Source organism: Amphiura filiformis, chromosome 7 (assembly GCF_039555335.1).
Source record: "Amphiura filiformis chromosome 7, Afil_fr2py, whole genome shotgun sequence".
NCBI lineage: Eukaryota > Metazoa > Echinodermata > Ophiuroidea > Amphilepidida > Amphiuridae > Amphiura > Amphiura filiformis.
The window spans coordinates 34,320,615-34,348,298 of record NC_092634.1 but is presented as its reverse complement, the minus strand read 5'-3'; the positions used below and the strand labels follow the sequence as shown (position 1 = coordinate 34,348,298).

Sequence of the window (27,684 nt, the reverse complement as noted above, 5' to 3'; positions counted from 1 at the left end):
TGTGTACCAGAGGACTGGGGCAAAGCAATCATTGTCCCCATTTTTAAAAAGAAGGACAAATTAGACTGTGCCAATTATAGAGGCATAAGCCTACTGAGCCTCGCAGGGAAAGTCTTTTGCAGCATACTTCACAGCCGGATGAAAAAGCAAACCGAGGAGATACTCTCCGAATCACAAGCAGGGTTTAGACCAGGCCGTAGCACTGTTGACCAGCTTTTTTACACTAAGGCAAATAACAGAAAAATACACTGAAATAGACAGGGTAAGGTATCTCTGCTACATAGATTACCAGAAGGCCTTTGACACCGTGTGGCAAGACGGACTATGGGCAGCAATGAAGCACCTAGGTTACCCGGACAAGATAGTTCGACTCTTACAGGCTTTTGTATGGCACATCGAAAAGTGCAGTGAGGGTGGACAAAGATATCACAGAGTGGTTCAGGACTGCCACAGGAGTACGGCAAGGTTGCATCCTATCGCCACATCTATTTAACATACTACTGGAATTAGTCATCAGTTTAGCAATCCAGGACCTGGACACTGGCATCAAAATTCAAGGCGAGACCCTCAACAACCTGCGGTTTGCCGACGACATTGTTTTAATGGCAGATTCATAGGAAGATCTTCAATCACTTGTAACTCTAGTCCACACTCAAAGCAAGAAATTTGGCCTCACTATAAACAAGGGGAAAACTGAAGTACAGATCATCAACAAAGTCAGCCACCCAATAACCATCTTCATAGAAAGTGACCAACTGAAGCAAGTCCAAACCTTCACCTACCTGGGAGGAGTTATCACAGAGAATTCAACCAGTACGGAAGACATCAATCGGAGGATTGGACTGGCAATAGGAAGCATGCGGAAGTTAACCACAATATGGAAGTCAAAAGAAATTAATATCGACACAAAATTGGAACTCTACCAGGTGCTAATCTTGTCAATAGCAACATATGGGGCAGAAGTTTGGACGCTCAAGAAAAGAGTCGAGAAGAGATTGTTGGTGTTCGAGATGTCTTGTTTAAGATGGATAATGGGAGTCTCCAGAAGAAATAGAGAGGCAACAAGCAGCCAGGTCACAATACTAGACAAAATCAAAGCCAAACAACTGTTCTACTTTGGACACATCGTACGGATGCCAAAGGACAGATACCCTAAACATGCCCTTGAAGGTAGAATAGCTGGACACAGGCCTAGAGGTAGACCCCTAAAAAAAGCGATGGCTTGACAACATAAAAAGCAGCTGCCAAGAACTATGTACAATGCAAGGAGTATGGTCACAAACAGAGGCATATGGATTTCCATGGTGAAACTGCTGCTAGCTCCAAGGTTCCCAGGATCCGAGGGAGGAAAGCAATAAGTCCAAAAAGTCCGTATTTCAATTTTTCTTTTTGATTTCATTTTTGAGCATTTCCGAAGCTACAAGTTTTCTTTGTTATCTGCGAGTACATTCCGTACGGGTAAAGTAAAAAATACTGGCTAAATAAGCGACCGCGCACCGTCATAGGAGGGTGGTTTATAGTCAGATTAGCGTACGATCATGTGAATGGGAATCGCAACCTCTATAGTGTTGAATAAAAACATTGTGAAGTGTCCCTGCAATAATCCCCTCCCGAGCTCCCCTTCTAGCCCTGGCAATATAAATCCAGAAAATGAAATAAAAGAAAAGGAAAACAAAGAAACAAACCAAAAAATAAGTAAAAATGAGAAATGCCTGGAATCCTAGTTATCAGGAAGATTGAATTGTCCAATATGTCGAACGGAGCGCTGAGGTCAAGGAGTAAAGTTAGTCATCAGAATTGATTAGCAAATTATCCATGACAATCAGAACTGTAGCCTTTCCTATACATATTCCTATATATATTGGTAAATTTCAAACAAGTTATTGCCAAATAGGTATTCCTATAGTTGTCAAAGAAGCACCTTTTCAAGAAATTTTGAGATGAATGGTAAGTTCCAAACTTGTCTAAAATTCTTAATGTCGTTACAACCAAGCCTACTTTTCTTTAGAATAGGAACAACAATATGGCCTGCTTGAATCAGGAACAATACCAGATATAAGAGACTCATTAATTTAGGGATTCAATCATGTTTCACCGTTATTCATCACCGTTTAACAACGATGCGGCCGCGTGGTCTGGGTGGTTTACTTCGCGAGGGCAGCTTTAGTTGCCCGAGTGAAGTAAACCACGCAGACGCGCCTGTCGCCAGTTGGTAAACAGTGATGAACAACGGTGAAACATGACAGAAAAGGAAAACAAAGAAACAAACAAAAAAATAAGTAAAATAGAGAAATGCCTGGAATACTAGTTATATGTTTTGTGTGGAATAACTTACAGGGAGGGAAACATCTGTGTTAATTGGTAAATACCATAGCATGGCATACTGGGAAATGCCAAGGATTCTGGAGCAATAATGAACCACCCGTTTGCGCAAATGAAGTCCCGGCAAATACAAAACGTTTTACAGAAAATGTTTAAACGTCGGCTTATATAAAGGGTATAAAACGTTTTAATAACATTTTGGAAAACTTAAGGGATGGGGTATGAACGTTTGGACAGTATTTATTGTGGGACATTAGAGCACATCAGACATATCGAATTGCATTCTGAATACGAAGAATGTCAAATAATGTCAAATAAAAAAAGCCAACGATCAATTAAAAATTTGAACCTTTCGTATTGAAGATATGGATTGTTTTCCCAAAACACCAAAAAAAATTAGGTCTTTTTGGAACAAAAATCCATATCTTCAATATGAAAGGTCCAAATGTTCCATTGATTGTCGGCTTTTCCTCCCAGCTACATACACTTTAACAATATATCATTAGATTTATAAAATTTACTTCGAGGACTGTTATATATCAAAAACTCGTATTCAGAATGCAATTCGATATGTCTGATGTGCTCTCATGTCCCACACAAAATACTGTCGAAACGCTCAAAACGCTCATTCCAGATCCCTTAATGCAAAACATTCTAACATATTGTTATTAATTTTTGACAAAAATATTTGATAAAAATGTTAATGAAATAAAATTTTGACAACATTTTGAAAATGATGTCGTAATGGTTTTGCTTTATATAAAACGTTTTGTAAATGAAGACCTGAGCGCAAGAAGAATGTAAGTCCACTTGGCCCCTCAACATGTATACACTAAAGTTACGTATAGTTTCGTAGGGTTTTATAATGTTTAATACATGTTCCAGTGTGAAAACATTATAAAAGGTTGTGAAAGATTTGATTTGGCCCCAGAACATGTATAAAACATTACCAAACAGTATGAAACTATACGCAACTTTAGTGTATACATGTTGAGGGGCAAAGTGGACTTACAGTCTTCTTGCGCTCAGGTCTTTTTAATGCTTCCATGATCTATAGAACCCGACATTTAAATGATATTAGAACGTTTTGCCCAAAACCGAAACGCATTTATAACACGTGTAAGTGGGAGAGATAATGCATATTTTGTCATTATTTTTGATATAATTGACGAAAAATAATAATGATAATAAATGGTTCTTCACAGGAACTCAGAGCGCCCCAAAACATAAAAATAACAAAGAAATTAAAAAAGCAATATATTCTGTGAATCTGGAAATGCTTGTCAAAAGAGATTGGTTTTAAGCTGGCGTTTAAATTGAGAAAATTTTGGGGATGTTACGAAGGTTGTTTGGAAGGGAGATCCAAACAGCTGGATATGTGTAAAGCACAAATGACAGGTATGGTGGTCAAAACAGCAAATTATAACTTGGATGCGTAATTCGACAGGAAGCCAGTGAAGCTCTATGAGGATTGGTGTATTATGCTCATGACATCTTTTCTTGACAATAAAACGGAAAGGGCAATTTTGAATTCGTTGGTGACGATTGAGTTGATCAGCATGTGATACCTGCCAAGATGGAACTGCAATAATCGAGCCGCAACAGAATTATCGAATTGACCAGACATGATGTTGCTTTATCGGACAATAAGGTCGAACGCAGCCAAATACGTCTCAAAGATAGAAATGAGGAACGGCACATATCACTCTTCAGACATAGGCAAAGTTTGATCTAATCGAACACCGAGTCAACTTTTGAAAGAGTCATCAGAATAGATTCATCAGGATTGTATAAAGTCATAAAGTTCATTAATTACGTAGACAAATCCAATTTTCTACTCACGGTTAGACAGTTTCGTCAACCAGGTCGGTTGACTTCTTCAGTAATGCGATGATCCACCTACACTCCCGCGAAATTTCTTCTTAACAGTGGATCATACATGTGATTTAGAGAGTAGATGCCCTCGTCACGGTTTATGGTCTGGGTGCCCCTCTTTCTCATCCAAAGTGCTTCACACAGCTATAAAGCCACATAATACTTTGAAACGGTTGCTGGTCCATCCGAAAGATAAGATCGACACTTTACAAACATGCGACTGTGTGTATGAGATCCCGTGCCTAACGTGCAACAAAACTTACATTGGCGAAACGGGAAGGAAATTCCAAACAAGACTTAATGAGCATAGGAAAGACGTAGAAAAAGTCAAGGACATCAAATACACTAGGTCAAAAAGACATGAATCTGTTTCGGAACAGCATAAATCGGCCATTACGGACCACGTAGCTCAAGAGAATCATGTCATCAATTGGGAGGGGGCAAGCATAATTGACAAGGACACTAACAAATAAACCAGATGGATGCGTGAAGCACTTTGGATTAGAAACAGGGGCACCCAGACCATCAACCGTTAAGTTAACAGGGGAACTACAGCCTGTCTCAAAAAAAAGTGAAAAGCGCCCTCTCTGGCAATTAGAAAATACCGTTGTGATTTGATGCTTACATCAACGTCAAGGGCACAGACTTAGCTCTCCAATACCGTTTGTTCTGTTCAATTTGCTCATTTTAATCTCGAGATATGTTTAGTTAACAACGAAAGGGCAAAATCACAATTATGCCACTTTTACTAGGGAATAGGGCTGTACAGTGTACATGTAAATCAATGATAGCTGATGTTGATGCGTCTAATGCACTCCCCCTTCGGGGCTCGTGCATTAGACGCATCAACACCATGCGCGCGTACATTATTTTGTCTAATTTCATTAATTTGTCAAATTTCTTGAACTTGTCAAAGTTCATTAACCTATAAGTGTGCAATATTTGTTTGTCTTTTAACATGTCTTGAATGACAAAGAGAACATTATTTACCATGGTAAAATCATTGACATGCACATGTATTTAATTTTACAGGAGAATGTGAAATATTTATTTATCGTTTAATTTGTCGGAAGTGGAAAAAGAGCATCATTATACCATTATCATGATAAAACATTAAAAACAATTTTGTATTGTATTTCACGAAGGAACTCTTGATAAACTTGATGCTACATGTATCATTGATTTACACGTACAGCCCTCTTCCCTAGTAAAAGTGGCACAATTGTGATTTTACCCTTTCGTTGTTAAGTAAGCATATCTCGAGATTAAAACAAGCAAATTGAACAGACTAAACGGCATTTGAGAGCTAAGACTATGCCCTTGAAGTTGATGCAAGCATTATGTCACAATGGTATTTTTTAATTGCCACAGAGGGCGCTTTTCACATGCACACTTTTTTTTGAGACAGGCTGTTTTGAGTCGGGGCAGCAGATCTAAGATTTTTGTGGACATACTCTATATCAAATCGGAGAATTCGTCTTCAGAGACAAGAGCAAATTGATCGAAAACCGGACCTGCATACACACTAATGATGGTGGAAGAGAGTGTCGAGAATCTAGTTCCTCCCGTAGATTGATGATATATTAGAAAATAATGGACATAAATGTTCTATGTTAGTTGTTAATGCAGAAGTTCTTGATTTTCCGAAAAGCTGGTTGGACACACTAAAAAGCTGCTTGGTAGAAAAAGTGCCAAAATCAATTTCAAATTCTTTTATTTCAATAAACCTGTATTGTATTTTTGGCAAATGGCCCCTTTTTCAAACTGCACATCTTTTTCAAAATTGTTTACTCAATATCCCTTTTTTATTTTGGTTATAGCCAATGACACACTTTTTAAAGGACATATCTATTGCAAAAAGAAGTTTAACTCCATTCGAAGAAAATAATTATTACATTACAAGTTGCGTATTTCTCCTGAAAAAGAAAATAGTAAAAATTCTGGTTCGTTGATCGTACGACGAAATATTGAGTTCCAATGCAACAGACTAGTGACGTCATTATATGAATAAAAAGTCTCATCCGCAGCCAGTTTAGTGCAACTTGGGTCTTTTAACCTTACAATAATGTTATTATAAAGGGTAAATTTCGGCAAATAAAAAATATCATACACATAAGCATTAGAAATAGGAGAACTCTTTTGATGTTCATTGATGTATGTAAAGCGCGACCTGCAACAAACCGATTAGTTCCCGACAGATGCACACAGTTCTATGGGTCATTGAAATTGGTTATTTTCATAAAAAATGCTCAAATTCTGATCGTACGGTGAAATTGATCTAAACAATTGTTTTCATTTTTTAGTTTAAGTATTTCTCATCAAGTTAATATACATATGAATTTTAATACCACATCTTACTAATAAAGAAGCGGCCTGATTTTATCCACATGTGTAAAAACCATTAGATTTGTAATACTTGATTCAAATGTGTTTTTTCTGATAGAAACACCAGCATACGTCATGTGCATTGACAGTGTTGGCAGTCCTTTCTCTCATAGCTGGATATGTATATCATGACATCACTGCAATTTCTAGGTCAAATCTGTCTCGTTCGAAGGAACTCACCGCTTACGGTTGATTTTTGCGGAATATCAATTTTCAACACATTAGCGAAACGAACGTGAACGCGCTAGGTAAACACTGGGTGTCACGTGATGTCACTATAACCAATCGGCTCTCTTGAATGGCACCAAATTGACATCACGGATGCGTTTACGGTAGACCACCTAGTGCGGTCCAATGGTTCTTCACAGGTGCATACACATTTCTTACACCCCATACCACACCCTATCCACACACAATGAAAATAAGGCGGCGAAACTCTTTGAAATTAAAATTTGCGCAAATTTTATTACATAAATTGTATCATTAATCACAAATCTTGTAATGGTTTATCTATTCCAATTCCAGTGACACTTCATGCATACTGTCCTGGGTATGATGGTTAAGACGGTGTTCTCTGAAGGGGCATAAAAACCAGCACAGCCCTATTACAAGGCCCAGGGGCATCGATGAGGTGTCACTGAAGCTGGATCAGATAATAACAATATACACGTACTCACACTAAACATTTCAAAAATATTTCTCTTTTTTCCATAATACTACTTTTGTGACCATACGGTAACACGAAATGGTACATTCTATTAAAAAGGCAAGCATGGTCGTACATTTTGTGTACGATATGAATCAAAATTGAAAGCAGGTTTGTTCTTAAAGAGGAAGCCTCGCCAGAGCAGTTCTTCTCAGATGAACCAAACCTGCCTGGTTATCAAATTAATCGGTGACATATTTCTAAATTTGACAAGTTCCAATTGTTTTAATGTTATTGCATTAATTAGCACCTGTCAAATTCATAGATAACAATTAATTTGATAACCAGGCAGGTTTGGTTCACCCCAGAAGAACTGTTCTGACGGGACTTCCTCTTTAACCTTGTTCTTAAATATGTGTATTCATAAGCGCCACAGGACTTATGGAAGAGCAAAAAAGAATTGAAATCCAGGTATCCGTGGTAAACTTTTAGCATTAACTGTCACCTTCCCATGATGTTTTTAGAATTAGGATTAGTGTTGGGATGGGTCTAAGATCAAGAGATTTGGGGAATATGGGAGGATTATAGTGGAGGGGCGGGTTTTGGCGACCACTATGCTATAGTTGCTCTATATCCTATTTGTTGAGAAAGTTGCAAACACAAACTCGTTTTAAAGATGAAACTGATGTTCGATGAGCGTTATAATATCTCAGCAACTTATAAGGATGTAAGTGTACTAATTATGAAATATAATTATTCGTTTATGTGCTTTCTTGATCAGATAATTTTTGTTTTGCTTTTGGCGTCAGTTTAGAGTATCATAATGGCACGTTGTAGACTAACTAGCCTGGTTAACATTCTGTAGGAAAAAGAGAGAGAAACAAGATATTTATTATAAAATTGTTACAAATAGTGTATGCAACTTGCATTCAAGCACCCTACACACCGGTGACCCCAACACGAAACATACACACACGCCCACCCTTACACAAACGATGAAATAACAATTAGTTTGCCCATACATTGAAACAGACATTGTTAATCTGAGGGTGTGGGGTTCAAGTCGCCGCACAGGCAGGTACGTCTGGTGTTTTTCCTCAAGTCTTATCTGCATAATGAAGAGCTTATTTCCAAACCGTTTAAGTCCACAACCGCAAGTTTCTCATTTACTTGTGCAATACAATCACAATTTATTCTTTGACAAGTTTGACATTAGCAACAATGAGTTGTACCATCAACAAGCCATTATTTACAACAATAATGCTGGTTAACAATATGCAGACTATTGTTCTCATTTGGGAATCAAAGGCCTCACACGGTTATTGTGCGTCCATCCATTGTTTTGCTTTGTAATGGTGCATCCAGCTGAAATTATAATACCTATTAATAATAGCATCACAACCCATAGCAATATCGAACGGGTAAATCAGACACGTGTGTGTGTGTGTGGACTTAACACGGTTTGGAAATAAGCTCTTCATATGTTCTTACATTGCAATTTAATGTTTAAAATATTTTAGTGTGCAATATGGGGTTCTTTCATGGTATTGAGAAACATTATTAACCTCGTTCGATCCTTTATTAATGAGGAGCAACCAGACCGGTTTTAGATCTGAACGCAGGTGTCCTCAGTAAACACACATCTTGAGAACATGTGGGAGGCATCAAAGAGCAAAAACTGTTACTTTTGTTGACTTCAAGAAAGACTTCGACTCTATCACAGCAGCGGACTGATTCTTTCATGCCTGAGGCGATCAACAGGTCGATCATGTTTTCAGTGCGCCAACATTACGGCATACCTAAGTTGTGGCCAATGCCATCCAGGTCCTCTACAATGACTCTAACAATAACGTTCTGCATGTGGTAAATGGAAGTATCTCTGGGCCGTTTTGAGTAAACAACTGCAGTTCCTCAGGATGATGTGTAGGCGCCATTGCTGTTCATTGTCCTGGGAGACTACCTTCTGGAGAAATCCTCTTCAGAGGCAACTTATTTACCTCGTAAGACCAAAACACACTCACTCCTAATACATACACACCAAAACATTACACACAGCCCACACCCCCTGCACACACCCCACCTAATCTCAGTCACATAAATCCCCTTGTCATCCCATACATCTCCATCACACCCACACAAATGTATTTATATTTATCACGTACCTTAGCAACTGGAAAAGAATCTCTTGTCGTTTGGTGCGTATTTTGCATTGCAGACGCAGTTACTCGCGGGTGGTGGGCAAACTAGAAGAAGAGGGAAAAGAAATTATATAGGTTAACCTTCGTGGCACTGACCCGTTTGAAGAGGGAAGATGTTACAACCCCCTAATTTTCTATTACAAATGTAAATGTCTTATGCCATTTATTTGATACCAATGTAAAGCGTGGTCTCTTCTATCCATTGATACCAAAATAAGTACAAATATAGTCACTATGACGTCATAATGTGAGCGTGCTCTCGCAAAATTGGGGAATTCTGGCTATGTACAAAAGTATAGGTATAGTTGATTATAGGCGAAAAAGTCTACGAATATGCGATTTTAACTGGATTTTCTCCTAAATATGTCATTTTGGCATTTCGTGATCCACAACATCATCCCTCTCCCCACTTTTCTCAAAAAAAGTTGAGATTTTTATATCACTGGAAACCTCTGTCTACATAATGTTTATGTACAAAAAATTTCTTGCAGATTAATTCGTTTAGCAAAGATATCGTGAAATTCGAATTTCGTTCTGGTATACCAGAACAAAATTACAACACATTGTCTATCATGCATAAAAATGTCATAAAAAGAGCATGAAAGAGCAGGATCACGAAATACTCCTTTAATTAGGCTCTGGAACCGATCATATTCGGTGTTGAAATGGGCAACATTGTGAGTTTTTCACTTTGAAATTAATTTTCTCGGCTAAATGAAAAGCAGTAATGCTCATTTTTTCCCGTAAACGTCAGATTTTGTTTTCTTCTATGTAAGATTTTCGATTTTGACAGGCTTCAACTTGGACCGTCAGTTTTTTTTTTCAACTTTTTAGCTTTTCAAAGTAATATAATATAGTTCGCTAATGAAGGATTTTCTCAACTCTCTAACGCACATCATAGGGGCTGTATCATAATTTTGTCAGAACTCCATGGCTAATTTTAACATCAGGATTTTTTTTTAAAGGCATATCAAAGCACTATGATTTTATCTGACATTACTGAAAAAACATAATATACGATTATTGGTTTCTATTTGACCGAGAAAATTAATTTCAAAATAAAAGGTGGATCTCAGAATTGCGTCGATTTCAACATATATCGATCGACTTCCAGCACGACTATACATTAGGAAATGAATTTGGAGAAAACCTTCTGTTAATAAAATACCATGCTGAGCCACCAGCCTGGGTGGCTCACGCTCCAGTAATTTCAGATGATTGAGCTCAGTAATACATCAAAGAATGTCTTCCAATTCATGAAAACAAATAGATAATCAGCTTATCGGATTGAAAGCTTAGAGGGAAGGTCTTGCTGCTCAGCGAGTGTTTGTAATTATCAGAAGGTTTTCTCCAACTTCATTCTCTAATGATGTATATGATTTAGATAACAATAGAGAGTGGTCAGTAGCGTTATGAGTGTTATAATAGCTTAAAATATATTTTGAAAAATACCACGGGTACCTATCTGAATCGACATTTTTTGGCAAATATTGTGTTTAAAATCGTCAACAATTTTTAATTTTTAGAGGGCCTCCCTGGATCCGGCCATAATCATTTTAACAAAATAAAATATAATAAAACACTTACGCTGCCACTTGTTCTTGCCCTTGCCCTTGCCTTTGCCCTTCCCAGCACGTTTATCCATCAACTCTTCAAATGCTTCTCCTTCTAGTTCTGCCATCCCGCCACGCTTGTTTGCCAAAAGAAAGTCCATTACATCAAACTGAAAACCACCGTCATCGTCTCCTTCCTCAAGAAATGTTGTTGCAACAGTTACGGCAACAAAGAGGCTGAATGCCATCAAAGCGAATAGAAGTTTACTGGCCATCTTCAATGTGTGTCTGTAAGTGTATAAAATAAAAACTCCTCTTGTATCACTCTAGTCATAATTATCAGCATGATTTACTCATGCACGAACACAAATTACTACAACTCATATGACCCATAAAATGTCTAACATTTCCAAAAACAATAGGTTATTATTTTTTCCCACAAAATGTTAGTTTTTTCTGTAATTATCATCATGTCCGATTTTTACCATTAATTTTGAGCTGAACAAAAAACTCGCAATTTCTACCCCCGTACCCAGCAAACACAAAAACGTTTTTAAAACGTTTTAAATAAGTTATATTTTGGCTTTTGGTTTAGGTAAAAACGTTTTAATAACATTAAAATGTCGGGTTATATAAAGGTCATGATAACATTTTAAAACGTTTTGTATGAAAACACACAACAACAAATTTTTTTTAATGTTTTCAAAAAATGTTATTTAAAACTATTTTTGCACACATTTTTGCCAAATATTTTGTCAATACTTAAATAACATTATGTTAAAATATTTGAACCCAACAAACACAGAAATGTTCTTAAAATGGTTTTTTTCAAAACCTTTTAATAACATTTAAATGTCGGGTTATATAAAGGTCAAGAAAACGTTTTCAAAACGTTATTGCAAATATTTTGGGCAAACATTTTGCACAAAATATTTTTTCAACCCCAAAATAACATTCTGTTTAGAATGTTTTGTATCAAGTTTTCAAGAATCTTTTTGGAATGTTATTAAAACGTTTTTATACCCTTTATATAACCCGACATTTAAACGTTTTCTGTAAAACATTTTGTTTGCTGAGTAGTAGATTATCAAAAATGTTTTTTAAGGTTATGAAAACGTTTTATACTCTTAATATACCCTTTATATAACCCGACATTTAATCGTTTTCTGACAACCTTTTATAACTTTTTGCGAATGATGTCGAAAACGTTTTGTGTTTGCTGGGTACCTACAAGCGCTTATAGACAATATCCGTCCATAGTTCGTTAATGAGATCGATCGGCTTAATTAACATCACATAAATTCTCGCATGGACATATAAATAAGACGTGTAACGTAAAGACGTATGATTTAATAACATACGCATAGTTTATACGTCAATGATTCACTCGAGCAACGTTCGATTAATATTTTGATCGTATGAACTAAATCTCCAAAAGCATACAAGGTCTTGGTTTTTGCAGGCTATGTTATTTCAGTACATTGCATTTGTTGAAGAATAGTCCTTTAAAAATGAGTTCGCCCTCCTCGGCAAATGTTACACTATTACAATATACAATTACAATGGAATAAAAAAAATGATGCTAATCAGTCGTTTTTTGTAATCGTTTTTGGGAGAATTGTATGCCATACAATATTTTTAATTTCTTTCTTACCCCTTTCATTATAGAAACGAATATACTTATTATACCTTTTTCTTTATAGTAGAAAACCCGATAGAAAAGTTCAAATATCTAAACAAGAAACCATTTCCTTCCTTTTCAGAATTTTTCTAAGAACGATATATTGAAAATATACGGACTATTCACCTGACTCATAATACTAATAGAAAGAAGAATAATTACTCATAACAATGGCTTTTATCATCTACATCCAAAGATATGTAAACGCAGGCTTGTTTACACATTCTATACTTTGGTAACAAAATCTTAGCAATAGAAAATCTCAAAACATCTTTGTGCTGAAGAAGAAAACTTTTCCCTCCGTTGCAGAAAATGAAATGTTCGTTTATACATCAGCGTATATCTCAAAAACATAATATTAAAAATATATGGGCTCCCTTTGATTACCCGACTCAAATGTCAGTAAAAAGCAGAATAAAAACTTATCACAGTTGCTTTTATCAACTACTTCCAAACATAATGTAATTTTTATATAGTTGAGAAAATCCTGAGTCAGTTCACTTTTCCCTATACTTAGCGTGGTGTGATTATGACTAAAATGTATTGAAATTGAACAATGTGAGTTTGGCATGCCCAAGTAAATTAACGGTCACTGTAAAATAAAAGCGCCAAGTCTCCTTCACTATGGTCACACTGAAAAATCCCGACTTGGCCGACACCATTCTATCATCTATGATTCTAAACACCACCAATGAAACAGTATTTTTAAAATTTCTCTCCTTTTCAGTCAAAAAATATTTCAAATTGAACATTTTTATCAACATAAACGTGTACAAAAGTAAGTAAATACAGTACGAGCTTACCTTAGTTTCGATTCGTAGAGAAAACGAAGAAGTGTCTCTTGTTCTCGTTAATGCCTTAAGTGATACTCAGCTACAACCACTTTCCCTCATCCTACTTATATCCTAAAACTCTTCATGGACCACTTACCTTTCCAATTAAAGATTATTTTGGTACACATGTGTTTAATTAAAGAGATTAATAGTAGGTGTCTTTAATTAAAGATTTAAGACATAATTATTGACCTTCGTGCGCTTTCGATTATCTCAGCAGCGTAGCATGAGTCACTTGATTGGGAGAGGGGGGCACCGAGCCTGATTGAGAGAGCCACTTTTCGAAAATGTTCAGTGGGATTTGAAAAAAAGTTGCACCGCGAACCCCTATTTGCCTAAAATAAAAAGAAACGGAATAACCTCGTGATCTTAAAAACGGAGGATATAAAGCATGTAAAATAAGTTAATCATTACCGTGCCAATTTAATAAGCAGAGCTCCCTTTTTTTTTTTTTAAAAGGGCAATGATTTATAGTGCGTTACGCACAGGCTTAAAATGCAGGAGTGCAAAGGGAATCTTGAACCTATCCTCCTCAAGCCCTTCGCTTTTAGGCAAAGATTCACATTTTGTCCAAAGAAATTAGTTCAAGATTCACCACAAGAAAGAATATTTGTTAAAGATTCGCTTGGTAGGTGATTGTTGGTTCTAAGAAGTCAAAGCGTAGTCAAGGATTCACAAGTTTGCGATTATTTGTTTTGTTGAATATGGTTTTGTCTAGCAAGGTAAAGATTAGACACTTTTGGATCGAATCTTCAAGGCTCTATGTATGTTAAAATTAAAATTATTTTTAAATTGCGTTTTTTAATTATGTCGCTTTTGTCGGGGGAACAAAGGAAAAAACTTTCCCAGTTAGCATTAATTTTAAGTTGCCGAGATATCGGTAAAAGATACCGGCAAAAATGTCAGTTTCATATTGTTTGAAGTCAACGCTGATAGACATTGGGTTCAAATTAACATTTTTCACGTTGAGATGTTTTTTAATGTTTTAAAGATGTCTTGGATCAAGAAATTAAACAATTCTAGTATTTCTTGCTGGAAAAAGATTCCACTTTATTATGTCAACAAGTTTGAGTAGCGTTTTAAGGGGTCTTGGGGTCCAGGACTCCTTGATTTGGCAGGTCCCCGTGATTTGGACCCCTTAATTTTGTACATCTGTGTAGAATTAGAGGCCTGGACCCCTTTATTTGCCAATTTGGACCCCCGGACTCAGCAGGTCAACGCTAACCCTGTTGATATGGGTATAAATGTATTTAATTGCAATTGGTGAGTTCTTGGCGCTGTCATTTTCCTTAAGGGCTGGGGTATGAACGTTTGGACAGTATTTATTTTGGGACATTAGAGCACATCAGACATATCGAATTGCATTCTGAATACGAAGAATGTCATTCTGATATCAAATAATTTTGGTTTTTGAAATTCGCAATTTAATACACATTTTATGGCAAATCATTAAAATTGATATTTTTGATATTTAACAGTACTCGAAGTAAACTTTATAAATCTGATGATTTATACTTAACGTGTATGTAGGTGGGATGAAATGCCGACGATCAATTGAAAATTTTGACCTTTCGTATTGAAGATATGGATTTTTTTCCCCAAAACATCAACAAAAAAAAGGTCTTTTTGGGAAAAAAATCTATATCTTCAATATGAAAGGTCAAAATTTTCAATTGACTGTCGGCTTTTCCTCCCTGCTACATACACTTTAAGAATATATCATTAGATTTATATAATTTACTTCGAGGACTGTTATATATCAAAAATTTGAAAAATATCTAATTTTTATAATTTGTCATTAAATTGGTATTATATTGTGATTTTCAAAAAATGAAAATTATTTGAGATCAGAAAGACATGCTTCGTATTCAGAATGCAATTCGATAGGTCTGAGGTGCTCTCATGTCCTCAAAAAATACTGTCGAAACGCAATAAACGCTCATTTTAGATCCCTTAAATTATCTGTTTGATTTTCTTATTTTATGTGTGAATTTGTTTATAATATCTAATATATAAAAAGGCATACATGTCAAAAGATAAATAAAATAAAAATCCGGTCAATTGTGTTTCACTGCAACATCTCACTATGATAGGCTAATTTATAATTTTTTTTCTTCATCTTGTTGTTCATTACAAAGTTCTGTTGCACTCACTATTCCGGACGACTGATGTATAGAAACATTTAATATTCTGCATGATTAAAAAACTACACAGCGAAGACCACTTTGACTTGTAAATAATAGGTAAATATGTAGTGTGCATGATAAATAAATCCCGGAAATAAATTACCCAATAATATCAGGTAACATATATTTGATAACTACTATCATCACACAAGACTACATTTGAAACTTAAAAATCTTTTGCTTTTCAAATAATGCTACAAGCAAACAGCTGTGACTCTGCGTATCATATACCACTTTTGCCAAGTCATGGATTAATATTTTAATTTGAAGAAATAAATAAAGGTCATACCCAGCAAACACAAAAACGTTTTAAAAACGTTTTAAATAAGTTATAATGTTGGCTATTGGTTTAGATAAAAACGTTTTAATAACATTAAAATGTCGGGTTATATAAAGGTCATGATAACGTTTTAAAACGTTTTGTATAAAAACACACTACAACAATATTTTAAAATGTTTTCAAAAAATGTTATTGAAAACTATTTTTGCAAACATTTTTGCCAAATATTGTGTCAATATTTAAATAACATTATGTTAAAATATTTGAACCCAGCAAACACAGAAATGTTCTTAAAATGTTTTTTTTCTAAACCTTTTAATAACATTTAAATGTCGGTTATATAAAGGTCATGAAAACGTTTTTAAAACGTTATTGAAAATATTTTGGGCAAACATTTTTCGCAAAGTATTTTTTCAACCCCAAAATAACATTTTGTTTAGAATGTTTTGCATCAAGTTTTCAAGAATGATTTGGGAATGTTATTAAAACGTTTTATACCCTTTATATAACCCGACATTTAAACGTTTTCTGTAAAACATTTTTGTTTGCTGAGCACTAGATTATCAAAAATGGTTTTTTAAGGTTATGAAAACGTTTTATACTCTTAATATACCCTTTATATAACCCGACATTTAAACGTTTTCTGACAACCTTTCATAACCTTTTTCGAATGATGTCGAAAACGTTTTGTGTTTGCTGGGTATACATATTTTGAAATAAATCAAGGATTGCAATCGTCATTAATATTACCTTTGTAACCACTCCCTTAATGTTATAGCTGGTTTTTGCTCATTGCAACATTAATAGTCAATAAACCTTTTCTTTGCATTACACATTCATTGATGCCTTCACTTATACGTAGGTCTGCTGTCACTTTCAATTATCATGATGATGATGTTACTTTTATCATCATCATAACATTGAATGTTAAAATTGAAGTTTAATTATTTTTATGTCCTGATCGGAAAAGAATGACTAACCTTAATTGTCTCATAATCCCAGTGGCGTAACTACACATTTTCATTGGGGGGGCAAGCGGGGCAAACATAATAAATGAGGGGGCAGGAATGCAGCACCTTTTGGCGACAAAAGAAGTGTTTGGTACACATTTTTGGCATATTGAAGCTAAAGCTAAAGCTAAATTTGTGTTTTTAAGGTTAAAATGACCAGATATGAGGTTAATTAATAACTCTCAGAAGTAGGCCTACTTTAACCTTTTTCATTTGGGGGGGCAAGCAGGGGGCAAGGGTTCAAAATGGGGGGGGGCCCAGCCCCCCACTTCCCTGCTGGTTACGCCACTGCATAATCCCCTCATTTGAATTATAATTGGCATGAACTTAACATGATTGTAATAAAAAGGTGAAAACCAAGATTTTTAATTGAGGAAACAGGAATCATATCGTGAGCAGCGAAGGGTGGCAAACCGCTTCCTCATCCATCATCATGTGTCCTTCCAAAAATTATGCTTTTGCTATGGTGAAGGCACCGAAGCATGTTTGGTCATACCATGCATAGAAAAACCTAAATTGCACTTTTTTAATAAAATCTTTGTCATACAATACTGACCAGTGCATATAAAAACTTAAATTACAATTTTTTAATAAAATCTTTGGTCATACAATACTGACCAGTTGCCAGATGTCACGAAAGTGTAAAAGCTGGAGGGTCATTTCGTGAAGATGAAGGACCTAAGGGATGCAACATTATTTTGATTATCAAGAGGGGGCGGGGGAGTGTGGATCAGGCGGAACTTTATTTTTACGCCGATTTTGTTTTTCAATTTTAATGTATGCCTTTATCGGGGCCTTTATAGATTTTTTTACTCATCAGTGAGGCGATGTTTTTGTTTCCATGCCCCTTCCCCCTGAAAATAAAGTGTTGTGCCCTTAAAGCCATTTGATGCACCATGTTATTGTTTATTTTTTGAACATTATTGATTGTATACATTTAATCAACTGGATTTGCATTATTAGGCCCCACCTTTCAAGCATGAACCTACACCCTATTCTAGAAAAATACACTGCTATAAATATATTGGAATTAAAAAATTATTTTCTCGTTTTGCCAAGTGAAACATGGCTAAATCCTAATAGTTCTAGTTCTAACTGCATGGCAATAAAAGTCAAATTTTAATATTTGGGCAATTTGAGGGGAAATGGGGCAAAAAACCTGCCATTTTGCATATTTTCTTACACTTGTAGTCACAAATTTCGAAGACTTGGCACAAGTCTAAGCATTCAAAATCTTGATTATAGGCTAAAGAGTGAGCTCAAAATATTAACATTTTATGTTATTTTTGATAATTGGTTATGGAACATTATATTAGAAAATGTGTTTTCCAAAAGTTAGAATGCATATCTTGAAATTAGTCTTTGTACAAGTCTTTGGGCTTGATTGTCACAGCATACAAAAAACACTCTAAAAAGGCATGTTTTTAGAATACTAAAAATGTGACCAAATATTAAAATTTAACTTTCATTGCCAGTTAGAACTTGAGTAAATAAAGGATATGGATTTAGCTGTGTTTCATTTGGCAAAACAAGATAATATTTTTTCAATTAAAAAAAAAAATAGTGCTGTATTTTTCTGGAATGGGGAGTACCGGTACTCAATTACGAGCAATTTTACCCTTTCTCTTTTTTGTTTTTTTTTTTATTCTCTTTCACTCACTTTCTCTTCAGTCTTTTATGCCTTGTGGGTTTATGCATTAAAATCACCAATATTTTAAATAGGAATTGGGAAGGTAAAAATAATATAGACTTCATATTATAACTTCCTTTTTAAGAAGCATGAGGTTACTCTGTCGACGGTTTAGGTAAATAAGAGATAATTCAGTGGCGAAGCGTCATGGGGAAACGGGGGTGGGTTGGTGTGTGTGTGTGTGGGGGGGGTGTGCCCCCAATCGAAGTGAAATTAAAAAAAATAATAATAACAAGACGGTTCCTCCTCATCAAGCTCGCAGATGACCCCACCCGTTTCCCCATCGAATGACTCACGAATCACGATGAGCATCTTTAATTAAGGGATGGGGTATGAACGTTTGGACAGTATTTATTGTGGGACATTAGAGCACATCAGACATATCGATTTGCATTCTGAATACGAAGAATGTCCTTCTGATATCAAGTAATTTTGATTTTTTTTGACATTCGCAATGTAATACACATTTTATGGCAAATGATTAAAAATTGATATTTTTAATATATAACAGTACTCGAAGTAAAATTTATAAATCTGATGATTTATACTTAAAGTGTATAGGTGGGATGAAAAGCCGACGATCAATTGAAAACTTTGACCTTTCGTATTGAAGATACGGATTTTTTCCCCAAAACACCAACAAAATTCGGTCTTTTGGGGAAAAATCCATATCTTCAATATGAAAGGTCAAAATTTTCAATTGATCGTCGGCTTTTCCTCCCAGCTACATACACTAAGAATATATCATTAGATTTATAAAATTTATTTCGAGGACTGTTATATATCAAAAATGTGAAGAAAAATCAAATTTTAATAATTTGTCATAAAATTTGTACTATATCGTAAATTTCAAAAAATGAAAATCATTTGATATCAGAAAGACATTCTTCGTATTCAGAATGCAATTCGATATGTCTGATGTGCTCTCATGTCCCACAAAAAATACTGTCGAAACGTTCATTCCAGGTCCCTTAAGGTTACGGAGGGTGAAAATTCCACTCAACTTGTCTTTTGTTTTTTAATTTTTATTTATGAAGTATATGTATATATTAAACATCTCAGAGATGTAGATTGAAAAAATTGTATCAACAAAGTATTTTTGAAATTATTTTTGTGTATCAATATTTGCTCTAGATATCCCACAGCACTAATTCTTTTTTAAAGACAGTTCTTGTTTTAAGGGGACACTACACTAAATCCTTCCGCATTTGGTGTAACTCATGGAAGAAAGAGAAGGTGTGAGGGCTATCATTTTCTTTGGAAGGGGAATCCCAAATATACATGGGGGCCCGTGGGTTAGATTTTAAAAGGTATGCCAACATTTCCTGTCATCCTCCCTGGCCCTGCTCTCGGCCAGCCTAACTTTGCCAATGTGGAAACTTTAAATGGCCCCTAGATATTATGATGCAGATTTGAATGTTTCTGTAGTGTTTCCTAAGCCTTATAAAGATGCACTGTAAATGTTTGCCAAAAACTGCTCCCCCTCCCCATTCTACCCCCCCAGGACTCATAATTATTATGCACCTAGTTACTTTATTGTATTTTCACATGTATTTCAATGGGACATTTATTTAGTGATGTCCCCCTTATAGTGATTATTATTCCAGCGCATGAACTGGCAACCCTATCATTTTCATTTGATTGCTAAAATCACTGAAGCATATGCACAGTGGAGCATGAGTATTCAACCAGCACTATACTAGACAAAATCAATAAAATAAGTACTATCACCTTGGCCCTGGCAACATTAACTAGCATTGTAAACAAGTTAGCACATGGTTTGAACATGATATTGATAGTGTGGAAGTTTTGGCAGAAATTTGTCAATTTCTGCAAGTTTTGTGAAAATCAATTGATACTTCCCATGCAGTAAGGATTATCAGTAGTAATACAGGAGCACTGCACCTGGAATATTATGGGATTGTGAATTGATACTGTGAAATAGCAGAAAATGTGAGTACTTGAAACTAAATGTGTGGATATCTCAGAACTCCATTTTGGACCATTTGGCCTGATATGCTGAGATGAAATAAATTATTTTTAATGTTTCCCGTAGCTGATTCATAAACTTTTGATATGCATGTGTTAGCTGATACTTCAAAGAAATAATGTAGGGAATAATTGTGTCAATATATTGGCACACTAAATTAATATTGTTGTAGCAAAAAAGTCGCCATTTACCCCATCATTTTCATTGACATTCTGTGAACATGTAAGCTTACTGTTTTAAATCAGGAGGACCTATCGAAAGAATAAATAGGTACATTATTTCATTGGTTTGTTTGTAACACATATGTGAAATCGCAATGAAATCGGACCCTCTCCCCATATTTTCCTGGCCTCTTTCCCAAAAAACCTCATGCTCATGAAATTGAACACAAATTGAAACACTTACAAAGTACATTTGTGTATGAGCAATGACGTTAAAAGTATTACAATAATAATCATTAGAGTGTCAACTTTAAGATGAAGTATGATTTTAGGCCTGCCATGTTTATTTTTGAAAAACAAAATATTTTAGGTGGCTACGTGCAGCCAATTTGCCTACACAAAATGTCAAAATCCTGTATAACCTTAAAGACACCTACTGTTAATTTCATTATAATAAAACACATGTGTAAATACTATTAATTTGAAAGGTAGTGATCCATGGTGAAGACTTAGAATATAAATGGGATGAGGTAAGGGTTGAAACTGATTTCAACCAACGGGAACACAGAAGAGGCAAATGATCTACGTTTACTCTACGTAACGCAACTGAGGTAAGCTTATTTGCTTTTCAATAATATCCTACATTTAATATGTTGATAGATCATGTACCAAAAACTAAAATTTGGCTTTATTTTTCTGATTCGGATATTCAAATTAATAATAAATCATATGATTTTGTCATGTTTTGTGATACCGATAACTGCCGGAGCCGAAAGACGAAATGGCCATCAGAGATCGCTTGAATTAAAGAGATTGGATGTCGGGCATCCAAACCTCTTGGTCCGTATGCACAAAAGAGCTAGACCGGGTCTAAAGTTAGATCTTTTCTAAGTGGAATTTAGCCCGGGGGGGCACTTCAATATGAACAGGGCCGCCGCTAGAGGGCGGGTATGGGGGTGTGACTGTCGGCAAATGTAGTCAAAGGTATGTGTGATTGTCGGCAAATTGTGAGAGCCATATAACAGATTAATCATGTGTTACGTAATTGTGTTGTTTTCACGTAAAAGACCTACGGTGAATGGTATAGTAGTTACTATATTTAAAAAAAATTGTTTTGAAAAATTTTTTTCATTCCCCCACTTGGTTATTTTTTTCAAAATAAGTAACAAAATCAGTGATGAATGAAAGTTGCTGACTTAAATTGAACTTGTAAGGGTCTTTGGGTGACAGATCAAATGGAAAAATAGGGGTCTTCGGGTGACAGAGCATGTGTTCGTAAAAAATATGGGGTCTTTGTGTGACAGCGATGCTGAAAAAGGGGTCTTAACAGCCCTACATACGCGTCACCTCCAAAGTTGAGTGCCCCCCGGAAATTTAGTACCAGGAGAAAGTACATTTTCCTTACCATTTTCTTATGTTATTTTGTATTATTTTTGAACTTTGCATCTTTAAAATTTGCTAGCGACTCTAGGAAGGAAATAATAGTAAAGAACCATTCCTGATGGAACTAAATTCCACTTAGACCAGGTTTAACTTTAGACCCGGTCTAACTCTTTTGTGTATATGGACCCTTAACTCTTGTGGCCACATTATGATTGTTACGCATTTATCCAAGAAATCCATCACTTTAGTTCAAGATGCAAGATGCTTCAGCCTATATACCCATTTATTATGTCGGTAAATGTTCACCTTTTGGTCAAAATGTAGGCCTATGCATGGATACCAGATTTACCCTCCCTAGTGATTTTATCATTTTGAAACAACTGCTAATTAAAAACTTCCAAGAAATCCTCATTCGTATCAAAATTAATTGGGTAACTGAGGGATCAGAAACAGAAAGGTAAAGGAAAAGAAACCAATTAAATCAATCATAAAATTTGATAACGAGAACGTTTTGTAAATATATGGGATGATGAAAATTGCAACTTTTTCTGAAAGCATCATTTTTGGAAAATGTGATTTTTTTACCAACGATATTGTTTTTGGAAAAGGGACACCTTAGGGAGGGTAGCAAAACGATTCTTCTATTCACAGTTAGAAGACAATGAGGTTGCTACGTCGGCACGCATAGTAGGTGATAAAAGTGGTTTTCCAAGTAAAGTGTTTGGATGCGAGCCGTTAGACCAATAGGCCTATAAAATAAACGCCGTGTCAGACAAAAGTCTTTGAACATGGCAAAAGTTCGAAGTCAGCAAAAACATCTAAATCCAGCGATGCTGAGGTCTTCATCAGTGCTCGGGCCCCAGTAAAAATTAGAAATACTCCCAAATCAACAAAATGTACGTCAAGTTATGCAAAGAAAGATCTTGGTGTAGATTATTCATCCAGTAGTTCAAAACATTAGATTTAATTTACGAAATAATATGAAAAGAAATGTTTTGTATTATTTTAAGGGGGAGTTATTTCTTACGAATGTATTCTGTTAAGGACTGTGCAATAATTTTGAACCCCAATATTTTTTGTCAAGCAAACAACAACAACAACAACAAAACACAGGGGGAGGAGGGAGGCAAGCCAGTTTTGGTGGGTCGAAAGGAGGCGGAGGTAATTGTTTTGGCGCACATTTAGAGAAAACGCTCTAAAAAGTCTTTGGAGACATTAAGGGATCTAAAATGAGCGTTTATTGCGTTTCGACAGTATTTTTTATGGGACATGAGAGCACCTCAGACCTATCAATTGCATTCTGAATACGAAGCATGTCTTTCTGATATCAAATAATTTTCATTTTTGAAAATCACAATATAAAATTTTATGGCAAATTATAAAAATTTGATATTTTTCAAATTTTTGATATATAACAGTCCTCGAAGTAAATTATATAAATCTAATGATATATTCTTAAAGTGTATGTAGCAGGGAGGAAAAGCCGACGGTCAATTGAAAATTTGACCTTTCATATTGAAGATATGGATGTTTTTCCCAAAAAGACCTTTTTTTTTTTGGTGTTTTTGGAAAAAAAATCCATATCTTCAATACGAAAGGTCAACATTTTCAATTGATCGTCGGCTTTTCATCCCACCTACATACACTTTAAGTATAAATCATCAGATTTATAAAGTTTACTTCGAGTACTGTTAAATATCAAAAATATCAATTTTAATGATTTGCCATAAAATGTGTATTAAATTGCGAATTTCAAAAATCAAAATTATTTGATATCAGAATGACATTCTTCGTATTCAGAATGCAATTCGATATGTCTGATGTGCTCTAATGTCCCAAAATAAATACTGTCCAAACGTTCATACCCCAGCCCTTAAGGAAACATTCAAATAGGCAAACAAATTTTGCATATGTGCAAAGGAGAGGAATATGGGCAAGAATTTTTTGGGAGGGCGAGGAGGTGAATGCAAGCAATTTTTGGCAGGCTGCAAGGGACGGGGGGGCATGCAAATGGAAATTAAGATGACTATAAGAATGATACACATAATGTTCTTACTTTATACATTTACAGACACACATTGAAGATGGCCAGTAAACTTCTATTCGCTTTGATGGCATTAAACCTCTTTGTTGCCGTAGCTGTTGCAATACCATTTTTTCTTGAGGCAGCAGACGATGGTGACGATGACGGTGATTTTGATGTGATGGATTTCTTACTGGCAAATAAGCGTGGCGGATTAGAAGAAGAGGCATTAGAAGATGAAATGGATAAACGTGGTGGGAGGCGCAGGAGGAACAAATGGCTGCGTAAGTGTATTATTAGATTTTCATTAAATAATTATAAAATTATATGTACTGTTTAAAAGGTTGCCACAAACTGAAAATGATGGAATTAAATTTACTTTTTTGACTAAAATATGTGTTATAGCCTAGTAGCTTTAACTTTTGTATTTTATCTAAAAGCACAGCTAGAAAGGTCACGCTGTAGAGATGAACACTATGCTGATTATCATTACCTGAGATGTTACAAGATATCCTTCCAAAAATTGGAATTCTGGGTAATTTCTGTCCATCAAAATTTTTCTTTTTCAATCACAGATGATGTTTTGGACTGTAAGGTGTATATTCATTCAAAAATTATATTGTTACTAATATGATTTTTTTTTGTATAAAGAGGGAAGTTCGTACATTGGCTGCACGCATGTTTTCAAGTGCATTATATCCAAAGATGCGTCACCGTTTTCGGTGTACCATATCTTACTGTGTTTTTCAGGTCACCTACAAAACTATGAAAATGGTCTGGACATGATTTTTTCACCACCTGTAGGTGACATTACGAACTATATGTATGGACATTTCCAAGTAGCTACTTTTAACAAAACAAAAGTTATGACCCAACAGGTAGAACTTTTTGAATGACCCTCGTATGTACAAATTTTCTCCAATTTTACTTCACCTACAGCAACTAAAAAAAGATCTTGAAACCTTATTTTCTCACAAGCTAGATAAGGCTATACACCAATCCGACTTCGCCATTACTGCGGTGTCCCCGATGTAAAACTGCGGTGTCCCGAGGTCGGGGGTTCCACCTACCATCCATTATTTATTGCGTGCTACACAGAATTGTATCCGGGAATTGTACACAACAGTGATATTCAATACACGATCATAAGTATTGAATTACGAATTAAATCTCCCGCTCTGGTACATCTGTGTTACCGTCAATAGAGGGCCAAATACAGTAAACGCTTCTCGGATTGGTGTATAGACGAATCCAACGAGCCAAGTGATGGTCAGAATTTAGTCGGCCATGACTGGGTCCCCGGCCTTTCATCATTCTATTGTCTTCGTGTAATACGGGTGCTGAAATGCAGTTTAAAATACCCGCCAATACGCATCATTTCATATTTTAGGTGGGATATACACGACGGGGACCCAGCTTTGGCTGCCATTGAGGTGTAGGAATGCGTGAAATTGGATTCGTCTATAGGTTATAATCATGGAAAATATCAAAATATGGCTACTACGTACAGAAGCTGAGATAATGAGGTGGAGGTAGAACTTTCTAAATGACCCTCGTATGATTAGTTAAAATTTCAAGAAAAATATAAATCATTTTGAAGCATCAAGAACAATTATGCGTCCATTTTTCTACCAGGTGCTTTGTAGCGATAATGCAGTCAAACAATTCGTTCATTTAATTTTCGTGCATTGTCGGATCCAGGCGCATAGCAAGGAGGTGAAAAAAAAAATGGGGCGCCCAAAGTTACGCGAAGCTGCAAAAAGGGGCATAAAAGTGCAAAAAAATAATAAAATTGCAAAAAGTGCTTGCGACGCTCCTGGTCGGGGGCCGCTAACATATGACGTAGAAAAGTTGTAAGCATGTGTGTAAACGAAAACGGGTATTATGGGTAGTTCTGAAAAGTAAAACGCGGATCGACCCGCTTCGAGGGCATTTTATTCCAGCTTTGTACCATACGGTATGTCACCAGTTTAGCTTCAATATGCCAACATTTTGGTGAAGCGCGCATGTACCATAAACTTCTTTTGTTGCCAAAAAAAAAGGTGCTGGATTCACTTTACTTCAAGACAATTTTTCCAACCCCATCCCCTAATGTCAAAAAGAAATCTACGTCACTGTTCCGGGGCCCGGTTCCGGTGACACATTCCAAGCAGATCCCAAGACTCAACAGCCCCCCCCGTGTCGCCCAGTACGACGAGGGTATTGACGCGCTTACAAAACCAAACAGCATGACCGATGCCTGCCCCCTCATTTGCTATGTTTGCCCCAGCTTGTCCCCCCCATGAAAATGTCTATTTACGCCACTCCTCCCATTGAACATCACAGCTCCCATTATTTATAGGATTTTTTAAAATCAAGCGATAACTATGTGTAATTTCTTTGCCATCTTCTTCTAGTTTGCCCACCACCCTTCCCGACTAACTGTGTCTGCAATGCAAAATACAAAAAAGACGACTACAAATATTTCTCCCACTGCTAAGGTACGTCAGTATTTATATAGTTTGGGCTGTGTTGGGGTGTGTGTGGAGAGGGGGGTCAGGCATCCGGTGGTGCGAGAGTGGGTGATAGAGTAACGTGTTCTATAATGCGTTAAGTTGTCTTTCGTTAGCAGTCAATGCTTTCAAAATTAATGGAGTGTGTGTTTGTGGGGTGTGGGGGGTGTATTCTATAATACAGCCCGTCTAAAAAATTGTGCAAGTGAAAAGCGCCCTCTTTGGCAATTAGAATTTAAAGGAACATTCCATATTTCACCTCATGAAAATATTCTTACCATTGAACTCCTAAACATTCAATATTTGTATACTAATCCTACAAATGCATGTTCTTTTATTAACTGTTATGTCAAGGTATTTGGATATAACAGACTATTTTCTAAAAAGTGGCACAAAGGGGTTTTCTTACATTTGTGTTTAGTGCAGTAGATCTCTGGATTGCCGAAACCAAAATGAATTAAACAAACAGTATTTGAAAGCATCATGTCACAACAGTATTTTCTTATTGCCAAAGATGGCACTTCCACTTGCACAATTTTTTTTTTAGACAGGCTGTATTGCATGTTTGGTGCGTTTGTATGATGTGTGTGGGGTGTAGAGGTACATGCTGTTATTACAAGTTTCATATTAATAAACTTCTGAAAAGATAACGTACATATATAAATAACCGTCTTGTTTCATTCTCTATTTTCTTCCAGAATTTTAACCAGGCTATAGCATCCAACACGCCAATCCGAATCTCTCTCAACCGACGCCTAAAATAAATAAATATCATAATTCAATAATTATATTTATTTCCCAGAGCTGCCAACATTGGAATACTAATATGTAAATGCAGACGATTTCTGCCAAGTATAAAAAAGTTTAGGATGTGGCGCTCTCGTGCCATGGGCAGCGGCCCTTGCGTGGGATCAGCGCTCCCGGAAGCTCCTGGATGTTAGCTTTTTGAGACCCTTAAAATGCCTTTTTTTTTTTT

At 35.9% G+C, this 27,684-nt stretch overlaps 1 protein-coding gene and 1 long non-coding RNA gene across 2 annotated transcripts; one reads left to right on the top strand and one right to left on the bottom strand.

Moving 5' to 3' along the window:
• Window positions 1-7,020: 7,020 nt before the first annotated feature.
• On the bottom strand, window positions 7,021-13,564 carry LOC140156346 (uncharacterized). Its single transcript, XM_072179317.1, has 4 exons — window positions 13,464-13,564; window positions 11,014-11,267; window positions 9,391-9,471; window positions 7,021-8,087 (listed from the first exon to the last, which is right to left on the bottom strand). Exons 2-3 carry the CDS (start codon window positions 11,252-11,254, stop codon window positions 9,392-9,394), a joined length of 321 nt encoding a protein of 106 aa, XP_072035418.1. The 5' UTR covers window positions 11,255-11,267; window positions 13,464-13,564; the 3' UTR covers window positions 7,021-8,087; window position 9,391.
• Window positions 13,565-21,328: 7,764 nt separating this feature from the next.
• On the top strand, window positions 21,329-27,684 carry LOC140157056 (uncharacterized). The gene is made up of 4 exons (XR_011859625.1): window positions 21,329-21,421; window positions 24,265-24,500; window positions 26,613-26,696; window positions 27,407-27,684. It is a non-coding gene; the product is annotated as an uncharacterized lncRNA (long non-coding RNA).

Excerpts from the sequence above, each read along its gene's own strand:
- LOC140156346 (XM_072179317.1), bottom strand. The coding sequence starts at position 11,254 with ATGGCCAGTAAACTTCTATTCGCTTTGATGGCATTCAGCCTCTTTGTT. Across the intron at positions 9,472-11,013 it reads GGGCAAGAACAAGTGGCAGC|TTTGCCCACCACCCGCGAGT; the intron begins GTAAGTGTTTTA and ends CTCTTCTTCTAG.